Source organism: Anastrepha ludens, chromosome 2, assembly GCF_028408465.1.
Source record: "Anastrepha ludens isolate Willacy chromosome 2, idAnaLude1.1, whole genome shotgun sequence".
Taxonomy (NCBI): Eukaryota; Metazoa; Arthropoda; class Insecta; order Diptera; family Tephritidae; genus Anastrepha; species Anastrepha ludens.
The window spans coordinates 68,680,416-68,703,223 of record NC_071498.1 but is presented as its reverse complement, the minus strand read 5'-3'; the positions used below and the strand labels follow the sequence as shown (position 1 = coordinate 68,703,223).

General features: G+C 38.1%; 1 protein-coding gene across 8 annotated transcripts in view; it reads left to right on the top strand.

The window, feature by feature from the left end:
- Nucleotides 1-22,808, top strand: part of LOC128871750 (TLD domain-containing protein 2) — a 319,890-nt gene that overhangs the window by 52,161 nt on the left and 244,921 nt on the right. For all 8 annotated transcript variants that reach the window (XM_054113786.1, XM_054113785.1, XM_054113783.1 and 5 more), the window contains exons 3-4: nt 14,903-15,317; nt 18,223-18,716. In XM_054113786.1, the coding sequence (XP_053969761.1) occupies nt 15,063-15,317; nt 18,223-18,716 (749 nt within the window). In that variant the 5' untranslated portion in view covers nt 14,903-15,062. The remainder of the gene's footprint in view (nt 1-14,902; nt 15,318-18,222; nt 18,717-22,808) is intronic.

Here is a 22,808-nt window from a genome sequence, read left to right as displayed (position 1 = left end):
GAGCTGACTCGAGATCCACCTATCCAAAAGTTGATCGTAGGTAGCAATAACCCATATATGTATATGTATTAACCCTTTGCGGGCGTATGTCTACTCTCAGCCACCACAGCAAGGAACCATACTAATTTTATGCTGTATTTATTTATAGAAATATTGAAGTCTTGTTTATTCTTCATAATCTTACATGTTATGTGCCACTGCTCTGGAGGAGTAATATTTTTAAAGTAGGTACATGGCGCATTGTATACATAAAACAGGCCATTTTACAATCACCCGAAAGAACTTTAAAGTTTGGCCTTCATCTGTTATTACAAATGCTTTATGATCTTACCCCATCATTTGTAGGTAAACATCTTATGTATGTAAATAATTATTTCATACAAACTTTTTGCATTAAAAAATTATTAGAAACATGCGGGTGGTTAAGTTTCAAGGCCCGGTGTTGATTTTGAATAAAATACAATTTTTTTTAAGAAATTATTGTCATTTCTCTTTATTATGATAATATTGGCATAGCTCAATTATGTATGGAACAAAATATCGGCGAAATGGCTGCCGCGGCCTCGGCGGCACACCTCCATCCGATAGTCCGAATTTTCGATGACGCTGAGGCATAATTGCGGTTCTATGCCGTTAATGTGCCCAATTATCTCATCCTTTAGCTCTTGAATTGTGACTGGCTTATCGACGTACACCTTTTTTTTCAAATAACTCCAAAGAAAGAAGTCCAACGGTGTCAAATCATATGATCTTGGCGGCCAATCGACATCGCCGCGACGTGAGATTATTCGGGCATCAAATTTTTCGCGCAAAAGAGCCATTGTTTCGTTAGCTGTGTGACAAGTGGCACCGTCCTGTTGAAACCACATATCGTCCACATCCATATCTTCCAATTCGGGCCATAAAAAGTTCGTTATCATCTCACGACAGCGAACACTATAAGTAACACAGTAACTGCCGCGGGCCATAAACCGCACCAAACAGTCCTCTTTGTGGGTGCATTGGTTTTTCAGCAATCACTCTTGAATTATCTTTCGCCCAAATGCGGAAATTCTGCTTACTGACGAATCCACTGAGGTGAAAATGTGCCGCATCACTGAAGATGATTTTCTTCGAACGCCCGTTTTGATTTGAACGCCCGTTTTCATAATAAGCCTGAATAACTTTAACGCGTTGCTCATTGTATCTTTCCATGGTTCAAATTGAATTAATCTGAAATTGAAAAATGTCAAATGAAATACAGAAAAGAACTTGACGTTTAGGTGTGGTTCACATTCAACATCGGCCCTTTTTAACCACCCTTTACAATATGTATTTATGTATTGAAGTGCATTAAAAAGCATCTGAAATTATGTAAAATGAGATGGGTTCTATAAGTCTTTGACGCGGGTATATTTTCAGTAGTTAGTGGTATTTCATACACCCTTTTTGGGTGTTTGGCCGAGCCGCTCATCCTATTTATGGTGTGCGTCTTGTTGCTGCGCTTTTATTCATTCATGGCAGAAATACACTCGGAAGTTTGTCATTGTCTGCCAACGGGCGCCCGCTATTAGAAAATCGTTTTATATTCATTAATTTTTCATGTACGAATATACGAACCAGCGCACTTCCAAATGCTAGTCACGCACCAACCCATTCGACTACGGCGGCCGCCAACGGTAATAATGCCAAACTGATAATAAATGGATATGAAATAGTGTTTTATATTGTAAAATTTCCATGCAGATATAGTTTTATTAATGTTGCCACCTATTATTTCTATATGGGAATAAGGATAATTTCTTTTTTGAAATTTTCATGCTCCACCCCTCAGAATTTTTGAAATCAAAAAAACAGATACATGGGGAAAACAAATTTTTTGATAAAATTGTTATGAAATCTTCAAAGATAAATTCAGCTAAATATAACCTTGATAGCGCTGCCCTTTTTTTAAATGGGTATCACAAATATTTAACACATTTGGAAATAATTTGAAATAAGTGGCAACATTACATGAATATTCTCACAGATAGCATTTATCTAACTTTTTAACATCAGACGTTTGTGACTTATACATTAGTACACCTTGTGTTATATGCATTTTAAATTTTTAAATAATTAATTGAATAAACATTTTATGTGGAAAATTAAGATACAATTACACTGTTCATGAAACTTGAAACTTTAAAAATATTATATGTGTGTGACCACATACACCTACAATCATATGTTGTGTAGTTCAAAGTGCAAATGCGACTTCAAATATAGCCCCCTATCTTTATCAACAAAGTCAACTGAATCGCCAAACAGTAATTGATAGCACCCAGTAAACTAAGTGCAACGTTTATGAAGTCGTTGATTGCTACTTGCCACCGAAACCAGCTGTATGGGCGGCAACGACAGCGATGGTGTCGATTTCGATGGCAGTGCCAGTATCGCTGTTGTCGTCAGCTACCAAGCCGGTTGTCAGGTACCAGTTGCTGGTAATCAAGCCAGCTTAAAAGCTGTTGGCAGGCGCATCAAATCGAAGCGAATCACTCAAGTATAAATCATTAGGCATTATTTATTTTTAACTCTATTTAAATCTTTTTATTATTATTGCTTTGCTTTTTGTGTTTTGAATTTTGTTTATTTTTCGGTTTGCATTATTCAAACAGTATTACAGTATTAGCAATTTGACAAGCCACTAGAACGAATATACACACCTTCATACGTGATTATGTGAGTGCTCTACGTACTGCAATACTTATGTTATGTCTTCCATCCAACAAGAGCTCCGAACACTATTTGAATGCCTTACGGAGTAATCTGACGCAAATCTGTAATTTGGACACTTTATGTACAGATGTCAACTTCAAGTACCAGCTTTTAGTAACTAATCCTTTGAACTGTTCTACTGAAGGAGCTGGGACTGCCAATACGTCCCATTGCGTTTTTAAGGACTGCCTATCTCAGAAATAGGCGGTAGAATACAGGAATAAATTGTTATTAGTGTTTTGCCTGTAAGTCAAAGTGTTGCATTTTAAAATTAGAATAAATTATTTAAAAAAAATACAAACCAAAAACAGCACCAGAAATCCAAATAAGTACAAATTTCTATTCGACTCTATTATCCATGTCTTGTCGGATCTCAGAGCAAGCGCAGTCGAAATGGAACTAGAATCGGGGGCTAAATGTGCATACACTGTACTGTAGAGAAGATATGTCTTTATATTTCCGAGAGGACTTACATATCTACCGTCATCGGAGTTCTTGCAGGCCACTTCCTAAGAGGGTTCATTGAGACCATCAGATACATTATATCAGGTAGAAAGTATTGATTTTAAACACCCGTGATTGGCCCAGCGATGAGAGAACAAGTAATCTAAACTGTGATATTACATGAGATTCCACCTTTGGCTTCTCGGGCTGCCGTGCTTACCAAGCTTTAGGTGTAAAGGAACGCAGAATCAAGGTACCTTAGACCCGTTTTGCAGAATGCTCGACAATGAGAGAGAAAATTGCACTGGAGGTGGGTGTATTTCGCCGATTAGCGACGTTAAAGAAGTATTCCTTATATATGAATATAAGAATGCATTATTAATTATTTAGAAAGCACGTTGAACAGCTCTATACTCATGTTAAATTAATTTTTAGTGGATTTAATTTAGCAGGGTGGCCACCTGATTTTTAATGAAAGATTTTTATTTAGTTAATTATCTACAAATTTACAAAGGCACCCAACAATAAAAATGTCACCAGTGGCACAACCATACCCGTACTGTTAAAAAAGATAACCCATGTAGTTAATGTCAAACAAATTTGGGCTGAATAATGGTTTCGCTGAATACTTATATATTCAATTGGTTACCACTTATTTAAAATTAAAAAAATTAAAAATAAACTATTGGGTATGGGAGAAAGTTCCGCCCTCGTAAAAGAAGTGTCGCTGCTGATACAATTTTTGTGTTCGCTCTAGTAATATACTGGTGATTTGAAGGTGTATGTGTGAGGTCTGGATTGCCGTAGTTGGCATTCGCATAAAGATCCTTTTTTATATGACGTCAAAAATGTCTACGTTCGTTCCGGCAAAACAGCAAAAAGTGCAGCTGAAACGTGTGGTATATTGATCAATATTTACGGCAATCACGCTCCATGAAATGCAACGCGTAAAGAGTGGTTTCAACGTGGTAAAGATCGCGAAGGGACACCGAAAAAATTCGAAGACACTCAAATACAAGAATTATTAGATGAAGACGCATGTCGAACCCTTGATATCTCTAAAGAGTTGGATGTTGGCAGATCAACCGTCGGTTAACCTTTTGCACGCGATGAGAATGGTCCAGAAAGCTGGGTGCCACATCATTAGAAAGAGAGATATAATATATAGAGAGACGTTTGGTGACGTGTGAGATGCTTCATGAAAGGCAGGAAAGAAAAGATTTTCTGCACCGCATCGTCACCGGCGATGAAAAAATGGAGCCTTCCAGGTGAACCAGGTATTTAGGCAGCGAAAAAAATATTCATGCTTCAAAGGTTATGTTGTGCATCTGGTGGGACTCAAAAGAACTCGAATTTTTAGTCAGAGGAATTCGTGTGTGGCCCGAAAGATGGAGTAAAGTTGTAGCTTCCAATACTTTGGGCTTAGAAAGGACGGAAACTTATTCCCATACCCAATATCTCGATATAGTATCAAATTAAAGAAATTTTTGGCGGCTTTATTAGCAATATTTTTTAATAGGGTTGCCATCTAATTTTCGCGTTTCCATCCAATTTTTAAATTTTTTGGTAGCTTCAATTCAGACATATTTGTAAATAGGGAAAGTTGCCACCTAATTTTCTGTGTGAAATTTTTATTTAGTTAAGTATTTTGAAAAAAGCTGAGCTTACCCTTATATATATTTATTTAAAAACTAAATTCATGTTTATAACAATACGCAGTGAGTTGTGTTTTATACAACATCATTCGAGACATGTGTTTGAATAGGATTGAATATTCACCTGCAGCTGACAATAGCCACTTGGTAGGGCACTGGCATATAAAAGTAGACGTTTGAAAATAATGTAAAAGGGCAGGAGAGTGAAGACGGGAACTATTACCTTTTCTTAAGCAGCTCGGCCTCCATTACCCTTATACTAGTTCTATTTACCACCGGGTATAGCTGTCATACCACTCGCGCTAATATTGATATTATCGGCAATAAACTCGTTACAATCCCGCTGAAATATGCACGTAATGTGACATTCTTCCATAAATACATAAAATTTTGAATTTATAGATATGCGCATAAAGACTTACGCTTACATACACTTGAATTCATATATATGTAGGTGTTTAATTTAGATGTTACAATGGCTACTAATGAATTTTAACGTTAATTGTTTGCAGTTTGCAAAAATAAATAATTTCAGGCTTGGCTAAAACGTTTTGAGTTGCTGATATTTTAATTGCGGCATTTTCTTCTACTCTTCATTTTCTTTTGTTAATATATTTTAGCGGATTTTGTTAAAAATGTGCTAATGTGTTCTAAGCGCAACTTTCAAGCAAATTCACGCTTTTTTTCACGCCATCGTAAGTGTTTGCCTTTCGCGATGGCACGTTTTCCTAAATAGTTCGCGTTCCATTTTACTCTTTGGTTTTTTAATGATTTTTTTTAATTTTTTTATTATCATTTGATACGTTAAAATAATCGGAATTTTATGTACACAACTCATTATAGCTGAGCTGGAGGGTGCTAGGTTATTTTAACTTTTTCTCATAACGGTTGCCTGTAACAACCTAATGGAATCGATGTTATATTCATATAATTGCAAGCTAATGTTTATACAGACAGACAACCCTAAGTGACTAATTTGCTAAGTGATGTCTGCCTGTTCGTTGTCTGGGCACTCGTTGACTTGTGTGAAACTTTTTGTATCAGAAAAAGAAGTAACTGGAAAGCCCGTTTAGCTCTTTCGGAACTTATTTTATTTTTGCATTTGCTTTGACCAAAATATTTCGCCCTTCTAATCATACGAGGGGTGCCTTTTATATGTCGGGATTAGAGAACAAAAATAAATTTCAATCATCGAAAATCACTTTATTGTTTTTTAAAATATTCTCCATGAAGATCTATACACTTTTGCATTAGTTTGAACCAATTGTCGAAGCACTTTTGCCACTCTGAATGAGGTACCTCCAAAACATGCATTCTGAATGCCGCAACTCCTTCTTCAGGTGTCGAAAAACGTTGACCTCTCAGTTTGTTTTTTACGTACGGGAATAAAAAGAAGTCATTCGGTGCCAAGTCAGGACTATACGGCGGATGACCCATTAATTCGATGTTTTGGGTGCTCAAAAATGCAGTTATTTGAGCCGATGTGTGAGAGCTCGCATTGTCCTGGTGAAGAGTGATGCGTCTTTGGCGATTGGTTTTCCTAATTTCTTAGAAGACAACTGGCAAACAAATGGTTGTGTACCACTCAGAATTTACTGTTCTGCGTTGTTCTAGTGGTACGGTTGCGACATGTCCAGTTTTTCCGAAAAAACAGGGGACCATTTGCTTGGAAGTGCTTCGTGCGCGAACAACTTTTGTTGGATTTGGCTCATCTTGAAATACCCATATAGTCGACTGCTGTTTACTTTCGGGCTCATACGCGTAAATCCATGATTCATCACCTGTAACGATGTCATAGACGTGTTTCGAAGCCCCGCGATCGTATTTTTTGAGCATTTCCTTCGACCAATCGACACGAACCTTTTTTTGAGCGATTGACAAATTGTGTGGGATCCAACGCGAACAAATTTTTTTGACAGTCAAATGTTTATGCAATATTGAATGTATGCTGGTCCCACTAATGCCTAAGATTGTCTCAATCTCATGATAGGTCACATGCCGATCTTGCAATATCAGTTCGCGCACAGCATCAATGGTTTTCGGAAAAAGAATTGATTTTGGACGACCTTCACGAAATTCGTCTTGGAGTGAACTGCGACCACGATTGAATTCACCATACCATCGATAAACACTGGTCCTTGATGGAGCTTCATCGCCAAAAAATGAATTAAGTTCATCCATGCAATGTTGCTGAGTTAATCCACGTCGAAAGTTTTAAAAAATAATCGCACGAAAATGTTCAGGATTTAATTCCATTTTTGGACCGAGATGAATCTTTTAAGTTACTGTAAACAACACAAATAGCGCTGGTATTTCAAAACGTTCGGAGTACGTAAAAGCCAAAAAATGTCAAACTTATTACGATACAGCTGTCAGTTGCCAGATTGCAACACCAGGGTTGCCAAATCCCGAAATATAAAAGGCACCCCTCGTATTACATTTATTCCGAAAGTATCTAGAAAAAATTTCAAGTGAAAGTTAAATTTAAATTTATGTAACGGTGCTTTACAAATTATTTAAAACAAAAATGTTTCAATTTAATTTAACACCTGCTGAAGACTTTTACATTCAGTTCTTTAACAATTTGTATCTCTAAAATATCTTACTGAGTACTGGAAGAATGTTCAGTATCTCCACTCTACTTCTTCTTCTTCTTAATTGGCGCGATAACAGCTTACACGGTTTTGGCCACATCTAAAAAAAAAAAACAATTCACGTTGACGACGGCGAATATCACAGACGACGGAACTATGAGCTGTATAAGCTTTACGAATCTCTACCCTACCGCTGTATTTTAACTACCGCTGTAATAACTTTCTTAAATGTTTCACAAATGAGTAATTAGTTGATAACACTTTGGGCATAGATACACAAAACTTTGACTGCTGTTATATGGTAAGTAGAGTTTTACAACGAATATACAAGAAACGTTGCTGATGAGCCTCTAAATATGTGACATAGCTCCGAGGCAATTCACCGTTTGATTCTTTTCGAAGGTACGTTTATTGATAAATTCCAAAGCTACATAATTCTTACAACTAAGTTAACACAACTGGGCTTAAAAACTAATAGTGAGAGTCAAAATGTAGGTTGTTGTTGTTTTTATGCTGTTAAAGAGAAATAGATTGGTTTAGATAATGTCATTAAAGAAAATATCAGTTAGTAAGGAAGCAAATTAAGGAACGAGAAAGAGATGTGAGAATATAAAAAGGAGTGGTAAGGAGAGAATGAGCAAGGAAATGTATTAGTATCCTTGTATATATATTAGGTGCTCATCTAAAAAATTATTAAGAATCGGTAATAAAGAAAGAAGAGAAAACAATAAAGAAAACAAAAACAAAAAACGGAATAAAACCATTTTTAAACACTTTTCGTGGGAACTTCTTTCTTAGCATTTAAAACAACTACATCATATGTTTTAATTTTTGCTATAAGAATTAGGTGGCAACGCCACTCAAAAACTTGTATAAAATAGTTTTTAATAGTTTTTTTTTCGACCGGTACCTTTTTTTAGTATTTAGGTCAATTTTGCCATAAGGTCCAATTTTTCAATCAAGATTAGATGGCAACGCTGTTGAAAAAAATTGTTGCTTTTAACTGTTTTTTTTAAATAACTTTGCTTTGGTAATTATGTTTCGAATAAATTTTTGAAATTTTTAGGTATACATACATACAATAAAATTTCGTCTTTCTTAACTAGGTCAGCATTGTCGTAGAGTTCATACAGCTCGTGGTTCATTCGGCGGTAGTAGTTATTGCGACACGAAGAGGACCGCGATTCTCCGAAATGTCTTTCTCCCGAATACACAGAGAATGTGAAGACCCCGATACCCCAATCGTTGACGACGGAATTCATAATGAACGAAAATCTTTGCTTTTTCGTACATCCGACTTATTTTTTGAACCGGTACATCTCTATCTGAATCAGACACACTTTTTAGCTTAGACCCTTAGATCGAAGATATCACCACTCTTACAACAAAAATTTTCAAACGGACAAAAAATGTGGTTCGATTTTTCAGTAAATGTGGTTCGATTTTTCTACATAACTAAAACATTTTGCACAACGATTATATAAAATTCGATTTCCCCAGAACTTTGTGCCTTTTCCAAATTTTTATAAGCATAACTGTGCTGTCGATTTATTGGAATACCTGCCACGTGTTATGAGATGAAAGAAAAATAAAAAAAAGGAAGACTTATTTACATTACGTGCTTTCCCTTTATATTATAAAATATCTTACTTATTATTATACCAAGTGCACTTCACAAGTTCGTAATTAATGATTTTACATGCTCATATAAGCGAATATGTATGTATGGAGGCATTTACATAAGTACACTTGCCTACGTGCCTACATGCCTGCCTGAAGATCGATTTGATCGCCGTGCCATCGCCGGCGGGTATCATCTGTAATTTTGCATATAAATCCTTCAAATTAATTAACAGCTACAATGTAATTCATATATGAGTATATGTGTATGTGTGTACTTATGTAAATGTGATTGGTTTTTATTCAGATTTATGGACCCTAAAGCACATAATTTAAAATAAAATATTTATTGTTGACGGAAGCCTCTGGAAAACTGGGAAATATTTTCATTGTTTTTTAATTTCAAAATTTATAGATTACTGCAAGTGTCACCTCTGCAAATAATATGAATTAAGAAAATATTTATTTCCATTAATATGACAAAGAAAGCATTCCTTCAGTCTATGACGATGAGTGGAATTTGAAATCAATCCAACTGGGGAGGCGATACTTAACAGATAATTTGTGATTTGATCATTAATTTCTTCCCTATTAAAGGAGGGATCTCTGCCATTTTAAGTCATCTTCAAAAGAGGAAATGCGATACCCACTCATTGTTTCTATGAAGTGATAATTGACTGTTAACTGTTCAACGTGGGTAAGTCTTGGCAGCGCTATTTCGCAGCCCACCGCTCGTCAAAGTTTGATCTTTGCAATTAACCTGGTGACTAAGCTGCGAGTATTAAGTTTAGTGAAACTTTCTACCTCAAAACTCGCCGTCTTTGCAGAAAGCCAGACTGTGTGCCAGGCGTATAAGTCGGTAACAAAATACAATACAGTGACTTCATTATCATAGGATCAATCTGTACCAGATCAAGGAACATAGGGAAAAGACAAATGCCCGAGACAGGACTTGGGAAGGGAGCTCCCAATTTCACAAGTTGAGGATACGAAGAAAGGGCAAGTGGACTTAACCGGGCACCTGCAGAGTATCGTATTTACTTTAGCCGAAACTCGAAGAACGAACAACGCAAAAAACGGAACCTATTGAGGATCAGCAAAACAGTTTTACGACTTCTCACAGGAATATTAGCAAAGGACTAACCCATAATTATTTCTGTAGGCGATATGAAGATGAAGAAGATTTATTCTGCGAATGCCCGGGAAAACTACAATATGATATTTATTCGAACACATAAACAGTTTAAGCAGAGTCTAATTGGAAGTGCTGAGTGGATATGTCAAAGAATAAGGTTTGTTTAAGGATACGTGGGAAGGGAACTGGAGAATTAGCTCCAACGATCTTCTCGATTGAACTCTATGTTCACGGGCAAGCAACTCTGAAAATCGGCTCGTCTAGCCTTAACTAACTTATCTTTTTAAGAGTAGCTGACTGTAGTAAACCAACTATATATTCAAAGCCTCATTGAAACGTCGCGCCGTCGATTTATGGACTTTTTGCTATTTTTGATATAACGGCAATTTCAAGATTTAAAATTTTTTCCCCCCTTTTTTCTTTTGGCTCCGGTAGCGCCTGTACTACGACACGAAAACATCTACGTCACAAAAAGATAAAAAGGAAAAAGTTTAAAATACTTTTCTTAAATATTTCTGGTACTTGGTAAACGTAACAAAAAATATTTATGTAGATTGCATTATGTCGATACAGATGCAAGCTGACAGCCACTGGAGCCACTTCCACATAGCTACGATTCCGCCAACACTTTCTGCCTTTGGAAATTACACATGAAAATAAATTTAAAATATCAAATACCAATGCCTTGCCATGTGTAACTCTGACTCATGTTTCTAGCATCTTCGATGAGCACCTGGTATTTGCTTACAACAAAAATTAAGCTAAGTGATTCGCTTTTAAGCTAAATAATTCAAAATTATTCTGAACTAATAGCACTATTTAGTATTCTCTAGTGAATGTAACGTAAAGGGGCGTAATGCATAATTTATGAGCTTTGACAATTACATATCGTCATCAATGTTACTACTTTCAACGGAAATATCAGAGAGATTACACATGGCTTTTCTAAGCGTGTAATGGCAATAAAAGAAATAACCCAAAGGGTCACTAATTGGCGATTTTGCTGGCTATCCTTCTGGTTTCGAGCCACTTTTGATTAACTTTTAAGTGACAAACTGCAGTAGAAGTAGTAGTTGGAAGTTTGTCCAACAAGTAGCTTTTAGGCGTATAGGCACCATTTGTTGCTACTTTTATGGGTTTTGTTTCTTGTATAAATTTACAGTTAGCATCATTTATGTGCCTTATCTATTTGAGCCACTACTACAGGTCCATGCAGAAAGTTTCTAGCTGAAGTCGTTTCATCCGTCTTCTCATTCCGCCCTATGTTGGAACGTCTGTGAACTCACACAATACAGGGTGAACGATATGAAGCGTTACCAACTTCACACTGCTTGTATCTGTAAAACAGCTCATGATATCAACGTCAAAATTGTTCTAATGGCAGTTCAATACATTGTTTATAAGCCATCAAAAGCATTTGCGTCTCAGTTTTGTTGAATTTTTTTTTTCTGTGATGGAATTCAATCGTAATAGTGTGATTGCGTTATATTTGGCTGGAAAATCACAACCAGCCATTGTTCGTGAGCTCAGTCACCTCAAAGTGCATAAAATGTTTCGGTATCGCACTATAAAACGTTACAATGATACTGGTAGCATTGCAAAACGCTATTGAGTTGGACCAAAAAAAAACCACAACAACGCCAGAAATGGTTCGGAAAGTGAAGGCTCGACTTGAACGAAATCCACGTCGAAGTGAAAGAAAAATGGCCAAAGAACTGAAAATATCGCAACACAGCATTCGACGCATATTGAAAAATGAGCTCAAGGTCAAATCTTACAAGTTCCAAAAAGCACACATCTTTCACCCCAGCAAATAAAAGTTCGGTGCGAGAGAGCAAAGGAGTTGTTGCGCGAATTTCCTAACATTGTGTTTTCTGATGAAAAAAAATTCCCAATGGAGCAGTTCATAAACAGTCAACACGATCGAGTTTGCTTGACCGAACGCTCATACGAGAATTTGAGCCTACGTATGGCCACTCGAAGCGATTTCCCATCGCAAGTATTGGTTTGGGCCGCAGTGACCGCTGATGGACGCTCTCCAATCGTTTTTATCGAGTCTGGTGTCAAAGTGAATGCGACTTATTATCGGGAAAATGTTTTAGAAGCTGCTTTAGAGACGTGGACACTCAAACATTTCGGGCGTAGACCGTGGAGGTTCCAACAGGACTCGGCACCGTCTCATAAAGCTCGTGTGAACCAAGAATGGTTAAAAAACACTGAAACACGCACCGATGATCATCACAGTTGCATTTTGGCCGCTGCGTACCAAAAAAATTGTTTACAAAACGCGACGTTGAATCGATCGCGCACAAAAATTTTGTTCGCAATTATTATTTGCGTACCAATCCAGCACGATAAAAATCGGAGCCGTTAGAGGGATCTTAGCTTAAGAGGACATTAATACATTTGCGAACGTATACGTTAGTCCTTTGGGTTCGTGGTACTTTCGACTATTTCTCGAGCTAGGGACAAATGGATGAATATCTCTGAGGACCAGTTGTAAAAAGAATTTTCCGAAACTGTGACAATGGAAGTAAGCATTCTCAGTTTATTTTTTGTAAGTTTATAAAGCGTTTACATCTTTTGAGATTTTCCACTCCCAGCCGGACATTGTGCCAATGTAAGGTAACAATATTTGTTTCTTAGTTTTGTACATTGGGGGCCAGGAAGTATAATCTGTCTATGCACTCCAGGAGTGATGGTGACTTTACATCAGAAGATTAATGATAGAGTGGTAAACACAGCTCCCTTTTTTTTGGGCCAACAAGGTGTTCACCACATTAGTTCCTTTGTCAGTTTATTCTTGTCCACAGACCGTTTTTGTAACCCTCCGCTTTTAAAATGCGGCGCCTATGCCTTCTGCTATGTTAATACTACAGGAGATGCCTCTCAAGTGAGGAGTTACCCCAACTTGCCTTGTTGTTCAACTCGATCGTGAATTTGTTCTCAAAATTAGTGACTCCTTTTTTATCATCTCTTAGAAGTCAGGCGAGCGAAACCAACACGATTTCTGCCTTCATTCACTATATATTTTTTAAAGTCCTAACCACCCTTCTAAAATATACCTGCTTTGGTAGCATGTTCTACAATTGATAGAACAGTGCTCCAGAATCAAGCAACCATTCTGTTAGTTTGCGGCTTACATTTTGGAAAACTCAAGCTTTCTGCATTATCTTTAGAACGGAAACATATTTGATTCTTCTTGTTGTAGGCTGGACCGGCTATCATACAATACATTTCCATCTTCCTGACTTTCTGGGCCCCTCTGCGTAAGTACCGGATAAGCTAATTATTTATTTCTTGCATATGCACATAATTGATATATTCCAACAGCTGCTAAGCATTTCCATCACCTTCCCACTTGTCAAAGTTCATTCAACCGTCTCTATTAGACAGCCAAGTGACAGCACAGTGTACTCAACTCGCATTTGTGTTACACCTCAAATTTGTTGCAATTACGAAACTGCACGAAACTACATATAGTCTACTACATGGCATTTTTGCGTTTCGCTTAATTATCGTGACACTAAAAGGTACTAATTACCGACTCAACAGCGAAGCTAAATAGTATAATATTTGCTTCGAATTCTAGAATATAACCAATGCAAAAATAGTAATAAAATTGCATTTCTACAGGCCGGCTAAAAGGCCTAGAACGACTCTGTACTTAGTTAGCTTACTTGATTTTTCCGAGTCATTAAGCGCCTGCTGTTACAGCTCGCTGACTACATCTAAAATTTACGGCTTGTGAGCTTTTTTCGATGTTACTGGAAATCACCAAGTCGTAAGTACAAGTCACACATAATGTCATAATACCCATACTTAATGAGTCAAGTCAATCATGCGACCCCCCGGCGACGTGGGAAAACAGGCCAAAGATCAATGATCGTGTAATCGGGTTTGGCGCGCGGTCGGCGAGCGGGGCGACACTTTCGTTTTCAATGAAACTGGCTGCAGTGAAATAAAAAATGAATTATATATGAGTTTTCCTATAAGTACGGTACGGGCGGGTACGCCAACAGCAATGATCGACGTTCAAGCGCCACATCACAGACACATGCACACAAGCACATTCGCTCGTCTACCTATCCGGCCAGCTGTCCGCTTGCTATTTGTTTGTTTACCTGTTCATTCTCGCACGTCTGTGGTGGGAACGGCTTGAGTCTGACTACTGGCTGGCTGATAATCTGTCGATATGCCTCAAACACGCTTAGCGCATGTAATTCCCGTGATTAACACGAGATTCGCAATGTAAACAAGGCGAGAGATATAAATATGAATGAATGATCCTCGCCGATCACGCCGTCACACAACCAGACACGAGTTGTAGAAAGTTGGAATGGAACCGAAAAAGGGCGCACGTCGAACAAATTGTGCAGCTTTTAAGGCAATTAAGTATTGCAAAACGTTTTTCGTTCACTCCAACAGATATGCAACTCGTTGTTAACACAATTAGCCATAATTTGAGCGTTAAGTAGGCAATGCCGACGAAGCGTTAAATCGACAATAAATCGCAAGCAATTTTTATACCCTCATACTGTTTTACTACGACTACTACTTATAAACATACATACATATATAAAACTGCATAAAATAACCTTGTCCGAACTTCACAAGCGTTTAGCAAGCGAATTCTTTTGGGAACTATTTCATATCCACACAATTTGTAGCGCACACATGTAATTAATCACGAATTCTTATTGTTTCTTTTTGCACAGATTTTTCACTTCAATTTTTTTCTGAACAACGAAAAGGACGTTACGTGAAAAAACAGCAAAAGCGCGATCGACATTGATTAATTGTTAATCAAAAGTTTAACTCATTAACCTTGACCTAACTGACTTTGACCGCCGACAATTTCGTGTACGTTCGTCCAAGATGAGCTTAATCGAAAGCGGACGTTATCGGTTGCGGAAAGATTGGGCCAGCGCCTCCATACCGTCATTGGTCGATATCGATGAGCATGTGAGCGATGAAGTGGAGAATTCAATAAACATCACCACGCCACTACCGCCACCAAAGCCACCGCGACGCAGCTCATTGGCCTTGGGCTTGTTCTCCAGCAAAGGCGACAAGAGCCAGAAGAGACGCAGCTCGATTGCAGTCTCATTTCTGCGGCGAGACAGTAATAAGGTAAGTTTGTTATGCATTATGATTTACTCGTACTATAAATATACATATGCATGTAGATATGAATTGCGGTTTTTAAGAAAATGAAAAAAGTCTAGGAAAATTAATATTTAGTTAAATTCCAGCGCCCAGACAGAGTGATCCTACGGTGAGATTAATTTAGTGGTTTTCAGAATGAGTTGAGTAGCAATGCAATTCGGCATTCGATAGCCCAGAAAACCTTCTAAGGGCCCTGCCCTTTAACACTTTTCGTTTCCCCAACAATCCATCCAACAAAAATTTGTCAATTACGAAACTACGGCAACGCAGGAGTAATTTATTTTATTGTAAGATTAGAATTTGAGCCCAACCGCAAAATTTTAAAGGGAATATCTTAACTACGTATTCTTATTTATTAAAAGAGTAACAATTGTAAATAAATATTCCACTTAAAGAGCTAAAGCACTGGCTACTATGGCCTTCGGCTATCACGTATTCTTAGTTGGCCGAGTTTAGCAAAGCGCGCCAGTCGTTTCTTTCTTCAATTGGACGCACCAACTGTCCCACCTGATCTTTTCGACGCAGAGGAGGCCTTCCTCTTTCCTGCTACCACCAGCAAGTACCGCATCAAATACTTTCAGAGCCGGAGCGTTTGTATCCATTAGGACGACATGACCCAGCCAACGTAGCCACTGCATCTCTATTCGCTGCACTATGTTTATGTCGTCGTAAGGCTCATACATCGTACGTCGTTAAGCTCATAGTTCCATCGCCTACGATATTCGCCGTTGCCAAAGTGTTAAGGTACAAAAATCTTCCGCAGAACCTTTCTCTCGGACACTCCAAGTGACGCTTTATCGGATATTGTCATCGTCCAAACTTCTGCGTCATACGTTAGGACGGGCATGATGAGAGCCTTGTAGAGTGTTAGTTTTGTCCATCGAGAGAGGTCTTTACAACTCAGTTGCCTACTTAGACCAAAGTAGCACTTGTTGGCATGAGAGATTCTTCTTTGGATTTCTAGGCTGACATTGTTATCGGTGTTAATAAACGAAGTCTTTTAAAACCTCGAAATCATAACTGTACACAGTGACATGGCAGTCCGTCGGCGCCCACGGCTTTGTTGTTCTTTAGCCGCATTATCGGAACTACAGTTCCGTCGTCAACGATTGAGGTATCGGGATCTTTACATTCTCTGTGATATGCGCAGCTATCACTATTTGACAGGTTCGAGAAGTGTTCCCTCCATAATTTAAGTATGCTCTGAATATCAGTCACCAGATCGCCGTCTTTGTTCTTGCAGGAAAACGCCCCGGTCTTAAAACCATCTGTAAGCCGCGGGACTTTCTGGTAGAATTTTCGGGCGTTGTTCCTATTGGCCAGCATCTCAAGCTCGTCGCACTCACATATTTCGGCCTTTCGTTTTTTCTGTCTGATAATACGGCTCTCTTCTTAGCTCTCGGGAGCGATCCACATGACTCGCGCTGCGCCCGATAGCAGCGTGGCTCTATAGGCAGCATCTTTTATTTCTGCGGCAGCATGACATTCCTCGTCGTAATGTTTTTCGGGTTCGCCGGAATCCGATTTCTTCTTCGCCTGCGGTATGCAGAGAACGGGAAATGTTGCTCCATTGATTGTGCATGTCAGATTGTTGGGCAGTACTCTCTGAGAGCAACAGTGAGAGTTGAGTTGCGAATCTTCTGGCTGTCTGTTGTGATTGCAGCTTTTCGATGTCGAACATTCTTTGCTTAGGCAGATGTACGTTCTTAGCTGCACAGAGGCGTGTACGTAGTTTGGCTGCAACGAGGTAATGAACCGGAGTCGATGTTGGGTCCTCGGATCGTGCGTACATCTAAAACACTGAAAGCGTGCCTTCCATCTATCGCAACATAATCGATCTGGGTTCGCGTTTCTTGATCAGGAGACAGCCAGGTAGCTTGGAGTATCTTCTTATGCTGGAATCTGATGCTGCAGACTATCAGGTTTCGGGACCCGGCGAAGTCGGTCACCCTTTGTCCGTTACCGGATGTTTCGTTGAGCAGACTGAATTTTCCGACTGTGGGACCAAAAATTCCCTCCTTGCCCACCCTGGCGTTGAAGTCGCCAAGCACGATTTTTATGTCGTTGCGGGAGCAGCGCTCATAGGAACGTTCTAGGCGCTCATAGAAAGAATCTTTGGTAGCATCGTCCTTTTCTTCCGTCGGGGCATGGGCGAAAATGAGCGAGATGTTGAAAAATCACGCTTTCATGCGTACGACGACACCACTTGGTGACGAACTCTCTCTCCTGTACAGCTGTAGTAGACGTCGCAAAGTTCTAACTTTTTCCTGTCTTGCCCCGTCCATCGCATCCTTTACTCTCTCGAGGACATCAACCAGCCGGGCAGAGGCATCTTCCCCATTAAGGGGCCAGACATTCCAGGTGCATGTCTTCAAATTGTTATCCTTAGTTCGTTTGCAGGGGTTCTCATCCGAGGCTTTGATCGTGTTTTCATTGGGGAGGAGAAGTGAAAAAAATAGAGTCAGAGAGGATTTAAGGGTAAGTTCAGCTTAGTTCGCTCACTAATCGTAGTTTCGCAACTAGTAAATATATCTGCATATGTCAATCAGTTGAGAAAACGAAAAGAGTTAAAGGGCACTTTAAACTTAGGATTAAGTATATGTTCCGTAAGTAAAGTCTACACTAGCAGTTACTAAGGACTAAGTGTTTAAAGAAATTATATTTGATTCATACCTCGGCCTTATAAAGTATTTTTAATTATTTTACAATCTCAACCGATTTAAGTAAAATTTTGCTCACAGAATGTGCTTAGGATGTGTAACTCTTCAACTTCAAAAATAGGGACAAATTATTTTCATATTTTCTGCATTTCAAAATCACTTACACTTTATATCAATATTAATATGATATATTCTCCTTTTACTTTCAGAGCTCAACCAAAGATTCATATGAATCAGTTGTGAAACACGAAAAGAGTGATGGCTCAACCTTACCGGTTAGTTCTGAACTTATATACACCTCGGAGGAAAGTGTGCGCGCCTCCTCGCCTATGGAACCGGGCAAAGTGACCTATTTCGATGATGGCTCCACTCTGAGACCCATAGTGAAGGGCATAAATAATCCTTATGATTCGCCCGTCGACAAAGAGCGTAATCGTCGACGACGCAGCTCACTGCAGGCAAAATTGGAGCGACATCGCCGCAAAAACAACGACATTAGTCAACTCAGCATTGACACCAGCATGCCGAGCAGCTCACAAAGTGAATTGACCAATGGCAGTATGTCTGGCAATGGCAGTGGTATGGGCTCATCTTCGGGCGATCTTTCGTACGGTGAGACCGATCCAAATCACTCGCCATATTTTCCGCGTCAAAAACGTCATTCATGGTGGAATATCTTCGTGCCCGAGAATTTGAAGAGCAGGTGAGAGCGACAGAAAAAGAGAAAGAGAGGCTCTCTTTAATTTTAAGTATTGTGAAATGGGCACCCAACTAAAACCGTTAACCCGTTAACTGTGTTTGCTGTGAATTTAAAAACTGCTAATAACTCCTTAACGCCTAACTTCGGAAAAGTGTTTATTGAGCAATGCTAATCACGAAATATTGCTGACACATGTACCTACTTAACTAAATTGAAATGTTGTTTTGTTGTTCTGTTTTCTCTTTTGTGCCTGAGTTGTGCCAATAACCTCTTACGAAGTTTGAACTCGCTTGAATTATTTTTAAGCACCTCGTCACTGACGTGAAGAACTCATTGGATTTTATGACTAACAAATATTAACCTACAGTAACGATAGAATTAAAACTTTGCACTTACTTAAGTGAATGTGGGCTCGTATAATTTATAAAAATCTTTGTGGCTTCATGAGTGGGCAGTTTTAATTGTGGGAATTACCTGCATGCGGTTGCTGTGGCTGCTGGAATGTCCAAGCCTAATGCACAAAAAAAGAAGAAGAGCTTATCTTAACGCACATCAGAGGCTTCGACTGTTTGCTTCATTTACTTATTACATTTTTATTTATTTTTTCCAATTTCTTGTTATTACGAGTACTGCATGCAACGCTGAGCTTAGTCGCGCCTCTATAGGATGTCGGTTGAAGGCATTTTTGTATCATCTTTCTTCTGGCTTCACTTGTGACGTGCGCTTCCATCACGTGAATTGATTTCCGTTACGTTCTGTGTAAATACACCTTTATAGATTTTTTTATGAATTAGGAAGTGCTGAAAATATGTCTCACAGTGTGCACAAAGGAAACCTGCAAATGAGATTGGTAAAGTACATGCCATCAAAGTATTTATGAGACCTTTTTAACATTTTTCAGAGTTTATTTACACAAAGTAATTTTTTAGTCTTTTTTGTGGTTCTATCATATTTTGCGGATTCATAAATCGTTAGCCGAGTTGTCAAATTTTATAATTCAGTAAACCTAATGGAACTTTATATTTTGTATTCCTTTTTCATACATCAAAGCCAAGCCTTTTATTTTAATTATTTCATGGCGCCCTTTGTTAGATTATAATTTTCTTCTTTTAAAAGAAATTGCATCAAAAAATGACGTCCATATTTCGTACTCCAATTTATTGCTCAGTAAATATTGTTGCTATTGCAAATAACGTAAACAAATATGAAGAATGAGACAAGGCATTGGAGAAAACCAAGAACGGAGTGATCTATCAAATTGGTTCTGATGGTATTTTGAATCGGCCACCCCTTTTCTAACACTGTACAGTAAAACCCGACTTTTTTTAAAGCAACAAAGCTCCGAGAACGGAATATGAGAAATAGTGCAAGAGAATAATATTTATCTTACACTCTTTTAAAGTTTTCGTCTGAAGTTTTTATATATATTTCCGTAAAAAAACCCAAAACATAAAACTTTTTTATTATTTTTATGTCTAATCTTAAAAAAAGCGATTTCCACTGTGAAACATTTTTTTTTCAATGCTTTTTTAATTCATGTAGTAAAATGTTACACTCTTTCCCTTTGTGCAGGGACTTGTTTCTCTTTTTCAGAAAAATAGAGAAGAATATCAAAGGCAGTGTACAAACAAATCAAAATATTATACCGTGCTTCCCAAGGTGTCGTAAGTGTTGTACTGTCTTATGTCGCAACGTTTTAGACGGTTAAATATATCGTTAGAAGAGTTAAAACTACGACCAGCTTTTTTTTAACTGTGTGAAAATTTATAAAACGACCTTGCGAGGCCGCTGAGCCCAAACTTAATTACGAATACCCTAGGTGGAAATATGTTTACTTAGCTCCGTATGCGATATACATAGACATATATCTAATTGGCGCGTTCACCCTTTTTGGGTGTTTGGCCGAGCTCCTCCTCCTATTTGTGGTGTGCGTCTGGAACAACATCCACAAATGGAGTGACCTACAGTTTCAAGCCGACTCCGAACGGCAGATATTTTTATGAGGAGCTTTTTCATGGCAAAAATACACTCGGAGGTTTGCCATTGTCTGCCGAGGGGCGACCGTTATTAGAAAAATGTTTTTCTTAATTTTGGTGTTTTCACCGAGATTCGAACCTACGTTTTCTCTGTGAATTCGGAACGGTAGTTACGCACCAACCCATTCGGCTACGGCAGCCGCCGTATATGCGATTACATATGCAAACCAAAAAACACATAATTTTTTTTTCTATTGGAGAGTCTAAGAGACGAAAAATCGGAGCTTGAAATGACAATTCTAGCTACTTTCGAACTAATATGTATAACTTCTTCCAACAAAAACTAGTTCATAAACTTAAATGTATGCTGAGAAGTACGCTTTTCACTTCAGGGCTGTTTCCCGTCAAGTATTCCCGCTTCATCCCTCGATTTTGATAAAATTTGGTTAAGATGATCTATTATGTAGTATCATCAACTATGCAAAAGGGGGTTAGGAAATATTGAGTAGTTGCCGAGATGTATATACAAATGTATGGGTAAATAGGTAGATTTTTTTTGTAAGTCTTTTTTTTTTTGTTTTGAATTCTAAGTCAAATAACTGTCAGTCTAAGAGAAAACATAATAAATGTTTTCTACAGGCCGATACCTACGTACTTCCCAAAAAATCAACGTAAATTTGCAACGCAAAATTTATTTTTCTAATATAACTACTGTACTACTGTATTGATGGCACCGCGCGCCATTGCGGAAGGAGGAAGCAAAATCCAATAACGGATTTCTGTTGTTCCATAAAAAGTTAGGTATCATTTTAATTATGCTTTCATTTAGCATAATTAAAAAATATTCAAAGTTTCAAAATAAAAAAACAACATAAGTTTGAAAGAAATGTTTTTATTAAAAAATGTTTAAGTTGAAATGTTTTTTTTTTTAATTTTTTCTCGGAAAGTATTATAAACACTCTTTGATCAACAGGGCTGATCTAGGCTAGGCTGATGCTGCTGATAAGGCTGATAAGGCTGGCAATTAACATTTCGTATAGCAGCCCTATGTTAAAAACAATCGAAGAGACGAGCTACCTGAAGACGTTTTCTGGGTTTACTGTTAGTTGAGTTAAACGAAGACGACCGGTAACTACATCGCACTGATTGGGTTTAGTAAGCTTCGACAACAACAACAATACAATAAGATAGTTCAGAACAGCTTGCATCTTCACACAGTCCCTTCCTCGCCTGCAAGTTGCTGCGAATGCCTACAAATGCGAAGTATGCGTTGTAATTGCTAATCACTCAAGTGAATCCGCCGCATACCAATATATGTACATCTCACTACTTACATCTCTCAGAGGCATTTGCTAATTTGCAAGTTCAATAGCTGTAAGTTGTAATCAGATATGAGCACTTACATGGTACTGTAATGCACAAATACAGTGGTGGTCACAAATATAGCACTTTAGTCCAAAACGGCATTATCTCTGTAGTATTTCTTCTTAGTAAACTAAATGATTACCAACATTTTAGTAGCCGTTTACTAATTATGGAACAAATACCGCTATAATCTTCTCATAAAACTCATTTACATGAAAATAGTGCGAGTGAGAACTGGAATTCTTAGGTGTGGTTTAACGTAAGATCATTTCGATTAGCATTAAAAACAAAACTTTAATTAGAATTTTTGGCGAAAACACCCTGGTGCTTGGGATTAGAAACGATGATGACCATACATTTTTACGACGGCGCCGACGGGGGCTGATTTGCTGCTCAGAACACGAAATCATATTCAAGCACTATTATGGAAATATCAAAGCATCTGCGATGTTCTAAAAAACTGTTTTATAATGTACTTAAACATATTGAGAAATATTGTAACGTAAAAATGTGAAGCAACGTCCCAGTGCGCAGAAAACCAGTCCAAGAGAGAATAAGTTGATATGGAGAAGTTCACGGGGCAACCCATTTAAAAGCTCTAGCGCTATCTAGAGTGAAGAGTCGCCAGCTTAGGAAATCAATGTACTCGTATCTTCTTAAGCAATTAGAAGACGATTAAATAAAAAAAAATGTGCATGGACACACTGGTTGTTACAAAACATAACCAGAAATCCGGTCTTCAGAACTTTGCACA